This window comes from Pistacia vera, unplaced genomic scaffold (genome assembly GCF_008641045.1).
Source record: "Pistacia vera cultivar Batoury unplaced genomic scaffold, PisVer_v2 Contig246, whole genome shotgun sequence".
Classification (NCBI taxonomy): domain Eukaryota; kingdom Viridiplantae; phylum Streptophyta; class Magnoliopsida; order Sapindales; family Anacardiaceae; genus Pistacia; species Pistacia vera.
The window spans coordinates 303,319-310,727 of NW_022196053.1; the positions used below are offsets into that span (position 1 = coordinate 303,319).

Consider the following 7,409-nt stretch of genomic DNA (forward strand, 5'->3'; position numbering starts at 1 on the left):
ACACTATCCTTTATTCTAAATTTAGCACTGGTACCACATTTGTTCATTCTCAATGTACGTAAACTTTGAAGATTAGATATCAATTGACGCGGAATTGTTTGTAGCCAGCTCGTACTCTCCAAGCTCAAACATTTAAGATTTTTTAAGGCTTTTAGTTCAACCGGCAGCACTATTATAGGAGTACGTGATAGATTAAGATATTGTAATGAAACCAATTTTGATACTCCAACCGGTACTTTAGAAAGCCCAAAACTAAGTGACAGATCCAAAACTTTAAGAGAAGGCATAAAGTCAAAGAAGTTATCACAGACAGATCCTAACGTACCTATATTGAGAAACAAAGTTTGGAGATCATGGCATGTAGGTGTTTGTGACAAAGCCAAAGTACCATTGCCTATTAATGATATTTTTCTTACTCCAACCCATTTTCCAATCACTGGTGCTTGAGTTAATCCAGTGGCTGCTTCAACTAAATAATTTTCTTTTTCCTTCTCAATATCATTAGCTATCCATAAAAGCATGTCACGTATCACATCATGCAATTTTACAAAGTAATCTCCTTTGTCATCTTCCTTATCTTTTTCTTCTTCCAATAAACATGCATGAACAAGGATACCAATATTATAATATCCCTCGTCATATACTTCACTTCTATTGGAGTCATCCAAAAAACCCTCACCTATCCAACAGTCTATCAATTGCTGTTTACTAATCGGAAAATCTTCTGGATATAAACAACAATATAAAAGACAAGATCTAATTTTGTCACTAGGCAAACTATCATAACTGAACTTTAAAAGAGGATACACTTCTGTCCCCATACCTGCAAATTGAGATGCTGAGTTCCTTAACAAATTTGCTGCATGCCTCCATTCTTGAGGTGTGTTCTTGCAAGACATGGCTCGACTAACAGTTAATAGCGCAAGGGGTAGTCCGCCACACTCTTTGGCTACAACTTTTGCTAATTGAGGAATATCAGGATGGTCCAAAACTTCACTTTGTAGATTCTCCTCAAACAATTTCCAAGCTTCCTCATCTCTCAAATACTCCACTTTGAAATGCTTGTCAGCTTTCATGGAGCCGCAAACTTCAAAAGACCGAGTTGTGAACACTACTTTCGATACAGATTTTGAGTTTGGAATAGGGACACCCACGTCAGTTAAATTAATCCGGCTCCATATATCATCCAGAAATAAAACAAACTTCTTGCTACTTAATATCTTGAAGATATCCCCAGCTTTCTTTTGAAGACTTCTTGTCTTCCAAGATTCCCCCTTTAAACCTATCTTTTCCCCAATGTCTTCTTGAATCTTTTCAAAATCTGGAACTCTAGATACCACCACCCAAATAACAACATCAAAACTTTGAAGCTCATTGCAGAACTTATTGTTGATTTGTTTTAGTAAGGTTGTTTTGCCAATTCCCCCGGTGCCGTATATGCCAATGATTCCCACTTCTTCTCCAACGAGGCATTTCCAAACTTTATCAAATGTGGATTCCAATCCGAGTATTGTTGATTCAAGAGGAATTTCATCTGCAACATCATCTGGTACCCTCTCAGCTACCTGTTGGAAAGCAGCTCCCTCACGCCTTAGATCAGCCACATCTTTCAGCTTTTCAGCCACTTGTTTTCCATACTCATAGCTTGACTTGCAGTTCTTGGAACAGTAGCCTCCAAGACATAATTTGTCAGTTTGTTGAGATTTGAGTTGAAGTAGTTCATCAACTTCGGCTTCTGCATCTTGCACCTCTTGAAGCCAACCTTGAACACGGTCCATCCGTTTCATCTGGTTTTGTTCATCAACGCGAACCCTCCTCGTAACATCATTTTTGGTTTGAATTAATTGTTGCAATTCAGTCTCCAAGGCTTTGAGATTATCTTTGAGTTCGCGAACGTGTTTTGCCCTTCTTATAGTGCAATCTAAAAAACGAGAAAGAACAGGATCAAATGAAGATGAGACTGAGACTGAGAAAACGCTACCCATAGTTTGTGAGAAGATGTAGTTCAATGAAGAGAGATAGAGAAGTGATCAGTTTAATGAAAATAATTTTTCAAAACAACGTCTTAAATCCTTTTAAAATCTTTCTCTTACTGTTTTAAATCAATAAATTCAGTTGACTTAATTTTATTTTAAAATTTCTTAAAAGCCTTTTAAAGCCTTTATTTACCATAAACAATAGCTTTACTCAAATTATTTTACTTGAAATATTTTTCTAAAACTAAGATAAATGCTTTTATGATTATAATCCCCTTTTTTTATTAAATTTTATTCAATAAAAATGTTTTTATCTCATCAAATTTTTTATTTTATCACTTTGTATATCTTATTTTATGTTTATATTAATGAGAGATAATCATATTAAAGAAAGATAATTAGGAAACTAATGAAGTCTAAAATATGCCGCTGGAAAAATATTTAATAAAATAAATGGACTTTCAATGAGATAAATTCTCATTAAAGTAAAGCGAATTAGATTAAATAAAAGAGTAATTCATTTTGGATGATAAAGGGCCGAGATTCATTTAACGAAATAGTAAACAAAAGAGATTAATAATTTGATAAATTTAAATGCTTTTATCAAGAAAATAGTACGATGAATATGTCTAATATATTATAAATAAATCAATAAAAGAGATAAAAAGGTATAAATTATGAACTATATAATGTTAATCCAAGAATAAAATATAAAATTAATTTATTTTCAGCATTAATGATAATAATTGAATATAAATGCATTATTATTGATAAATAATATTGGAACATTATCTACCATTTAAAATATTTTTTACAGAAATGACTTGTTTTAAACTTGGCAAACAGTTAACAAAAGGTCATAATAGGTATTTCCATGTTAAAATATTAAATAATAAACATTTTCAATAAATAGGAAAAATAATTTTCTTTCTTCTTCTCAATGTCATGGGGTAGGCAACAGTGACTCTTGCTAATAAGTTCAAAATTTTCACATTTAAAATAAAGATCTGTCCCAAGACTATACGAAATATCCTAAGCTTAAAACACTGCTTGTCTAAATAAATTACAAATTCAAATTCATTAACGAACGGAGCCTAATTAGTATGGTTCATTTGACTCTAATTTAATTAAGAAATTATAAACATAAGTTGTAGTTTATACTATGTCAGAGAACGGATTTCATATACAAACTTACTCAAATAAATTGACATATTTTAAGATGGCTGAGAGACTTAAAATTTAAAGTAAATTAAAAGTAGATTAAATGAACCAACATTAATAGACTTTCCTCTCAATAATCCATTAAATAGAGAAAAGTGTAAAAAAAATGATTTTAATCTTATCTTAATTTATTAAAAATATATTTGAAAGTGAAATAAATTGTTTAGATCTAAAATATCCTACTATATATGTATAAAGTGGAGAAGCTAGGAATTATGGGGAAGAAGGGCGCACTTAAAAAATATTAAAGGCGGCGTTTGAAACACTATTTTTACTCTATCTTATCTTACTATCCTATCAATCAATTCAAAATACAATCATATTCTATTAAACTCAAAACATTAACAATTATCTTTCTCAATAAAAGTTTTAAAATTAACAAAAACACCCCCACCCACCTAAGCCACTATCACCTGCTAGCAGCCATTGCCATTAGTTGTTGTCACTATCACTGTCGTCACCGTAACAACGCACGACCAGTTAGATCTAGCTGATCGTGCGCCAATCTGTCTGTTTCCGGCCAAAGATCTGGTCGTTTTCGGTCAGATCGGCACACGACTGGCCAGATCCAATGGATCGCGCACCATTCTGGCAACTTTCAACCACCGTCCGGTGGTGGTGGCTGGCTGTCGACAATAGTTGGGTGGATGAAAGTGTTTTTGTTAATTTATAAACTTTTATTGTAGAGGGTTTTTAGTTAAATTAACAAATATAGGAGGTTAAAAATATCTAAATATTTTTTAAAATATATTCTCAAAATCTTATCGTATTTGATTAAATAGTATTCTACTATTGTAAAAAGTAAAACAAAATATGGAAGAGGAAGTGTGAAAATAATTAGATAAAAGTCTATGGCTTAGCTTTCTTCTAAATAAATTAAAAAATTTATAGATAATAACAAAGACCCTTATTATTATTACTACGTGTTGATGCCCACTTTTGTCAAGGAGACCCAACAAGGCCCAATACCATTTTGGGTTCAAAGCAAGGTATATTGGACTTCATATAAAGGTTTGTTTTATTAACCCATCCCTGAAGATCAACGGACCCAAACCATATTAAGGAGCACTTTTTGTGGGTTCTGGTGTGGTAGGGCAAAGCGTTTAATAAGACTTTAAATTAGACCCATGTGGGAGGATTCTAATTGGATAACTTGGACTTAGTAAGCAACAAAAGTTATTTTAAAAGCCCAAGTCCAAATTGTTTTCAAATTAATTTTTAAAATTATGAAAAAATTCCCAAAATAGCATTGTGTAAAATTGCATATTTTATTTATTAAAAAACACGAATTTACAAAAATACCATTATTTTGATATTGTCTTTTGAGTTGACTTTTTCATAAAATTTGTTTTCATTGATTTTATATTTTTTAAGCTCTTGCAAAATTAGAAAATGCTCCTGTTTAAGTTTTCGTAATTTTCTGATCTGTATTTGATTTTATAAAATTATCTCTCCTGGAAACTTATTTTTTAACCTTTGAGATTTTTGTTTTATTTTAATTCTTTTCAAAACAACGTCTTAATCCATTTAAAATCTTTCTCTTACTGTTTTAAATTAATAAATTTAATTGACATAATTTTATTTTAATCTTTATTCATTTTAAAATTACTTTAAAGCCTTTAGTTACCATAAACTATAGTTTTACTCAAATTATTTTCAATAATACTATACTTACAAAAAACCCTTACAAAGATTTTCATACAAAGTGGGGTGAAAAAAAATGAATTAAAGAGTGAAACAAAAATTCAAACTCATTATATTCACTCTTTCATTAATTTTTTGTCACATCACTTTGTATGTAGATCCTTTGAAAATGTATTTTAAGTTAAGTTGAGTTGAATTAAATTAGATTGGATCAAATTCTGAAAATGTGCTTGGTAAAATATTTGAAAAATATATCAGAGCTTAATAAAATGTTGAATAACTGTTTGATACATTTTTTGAAAAAGGTTTTTAAGACAGAACAATTGTTTGGTACATTTTCTGAAAATATTTAGATTATTTTTTTAATCTCCTATATTTGTTAATTTAGATAAACACCACCACAATAAAATTTTTAAAATTAACTAAAGCACCCAGCCACCCAAGAGACCAGCCGGCCACCACCATCGAACAGTAGTCATTGGAACGACGCACGATCGACTGGATCTGGCCAGTCATGCACTGATACTCTTTTCTAAAATCTAGGATAAATGCTTTTATGATTATATTAATTTATTGATTTATTTTAGATTCATCCCCTTTTTTTATTAAATTTTATTCTATTAAAATGTTTTTATCTTATCCATACTTTATTTTATCCTTCTATATATCCTATTTTATGTTTCTATTAATGAGAGATAATTATATTAAAGAAAGATAATTAGGATAAAATTGTGATAATCAATGAAGTAGATTTATCTAATCATTTGAAAATAATAAAGGAAACTAATGAAGTCTAAAATATGCTACAAAAATATTTAATAAAATAAAAGGACTTTCGATGGGATAAATTCTCATTAAAGTAAAGCTAATTAGATTAAACAAAAGAGTAAGTTCATTTTGATGACAAAGGGACTAGATTCATTTAAGGAAATAGTAAACAATTAAACATCAATGATTGGATAAATTTAAACCCTCTTATAAAGAAAATAGTATGATAACTATCTCTAATATATTATAAATAAATCAATAAAAGAAATAAAATTTATAAATTATGAATTATATAATGATAAACCAAAATTTAAATATAATATTAATTTAATTTAAGGCATTAATTATATTAATTGAAGATAAATGCATTATTATTGATAAATAATATTTAAACATTATCTACCATTTAAAAGAATTGGTAAAATAAAAAATATTTACAGAAAATGGAACTTTCAACTAAATCCTTATTTGAAAAACTTATATCATGGAAAGAAAGATTAGATTGAAGATTATTGCGAATGTTTAAGGAATTGTATTTGGTTGGAATAAATTTGTAAGTATATTATTACTGAATTGTCTTCTAATTAAATATTTTATTTTATTTTATTATAACCCTCCTACATTTAACAACTTAGCAAAAACAACCCCATAATAAAAGTTTGGAAAATCAACAATGCACCCAGCCAACCTAGCCACTACTGGCAACCTAATGGTGTACGGGCAACCAAAAATGGCCTCCGTGCTTTGATATGGGCATTTCCAGCCAAATCTGTGGTCGTTAACGGCTGTCGATCTGGCTATTTTATAGTCAGATTGGCTCACGGCGGTCATTTTTGGCCGTCCGTGCACCGTTTCGGTGATGGCTGGCCGCCAACAGTAGTTGTCGAGGGCAAGTGGGTAGGGGTGGTGGCTTGGGTGGACTACAATTTGTTTTGAATTCAAGAGTAATTTTGTCCAAAAAGTTAATTAATTGGAGTGAAATAGTAAAAGTCATATTCATGTAAATTAATTTAAAAACAAGGGTATTATTATCCTAAAATTTTATTAATAAGAGATATAATTGTAACAAAAATAAGATTACCTTGATAATCTTACAATACCTAAGAAAATTAAGATAATTAGATTACCTACTATATTACCAATAGTAACTACTATTAGTATTGGAAGATTACCGAAATCTTATATTACTTAACAACCAAATTTGGTAATCAAATAATAGAAGATGACATTACTTCAGCAATCTCACTTATCCTCCAACCAAACACACCTATAAGACCGCGCAGTTTTAAAATGACTTGTTTTAAACTTGGCAAACACTTAACTAAAGGTCAAAATAGGTATTTCTATGTTAAAATATTAAATAATAAACATTTTTAATAAATAGGAAAAATAAAACTACAGGTTCCACAAAAGCTAGGGGCTCGGTAAAGAGGAAAGAATATAAAATAATTATAAATTGATATGTTTGAAGGGGTTTCAAATGTAAATATAATAAGCTGGACCTTTTTGAAAAACGAGATTGAAAAATGAACGGTATTGCGTACTAAAACTACCGAATTTCATAAATGAAAGAATTTTGTAAAATAAACTACTTGGAATAAAATATGAAATTTTAAACTATAACTTTTAAGGATTTTGCAGCTCTCACTTATTTTTCTATGATTTCTCTTCTCACTCTGTGTCCTCCCTTCGTTATTTTGCTGTAAGTTTCGCCGCTTTTCGCACTCGTTCAGTCATTCTTTTATATGTTTTTGTTTGATTTTGATTTCAGAAGGCGTGCATGAATCTCTAGATTATTTT

The 7,409-nt window shown here is 29.9% G+C and overlaps 1 protein-coding gene across 1 annotated transcript; it reads right to left on the reverse strand.

Annotated features, from left to right (window-relative positions):
* Window positions 1-316: 316 nt before the first annotated feature.
* On the reverse strand, window positions 317-1,985 carry LOC116131873 (probable disease resistance protein At5g63020). Its single transcript, XM_031417535.1, has 3 exons — window positions 824-1,985; window positions 417-724; window positions 317-325 (listed from the first exon to the last, which is right to left on the reverse strand). The coding sequence occupies exons 1-3, from the start codon at window positions 1,983-1,985 to the stop codon at window positions 317-319; spliced, it is 1,479 nt and encodes a 492-aa protein (XP_031273395.1).
* Between the last annotated feature and the right edge of the window lie 5,424 nt (window positions 1,986-7,409).

Coding starts and splice junctions, on each gene's coding strand:
- LOC116131873 (XM_031417535.1), bottom strand. CDS start 1,985: ATGGGTAGCGTTTTCTCAGTCTCAGTCTCATCTTCATTTGATCCTGTT. Junction 725..823: donor CTCAGCATCTCAATTTGCAG/GTATGGGGACAG, acceptor GTTTATATCCAG/AAGATTTTCCGATTAGTAAA.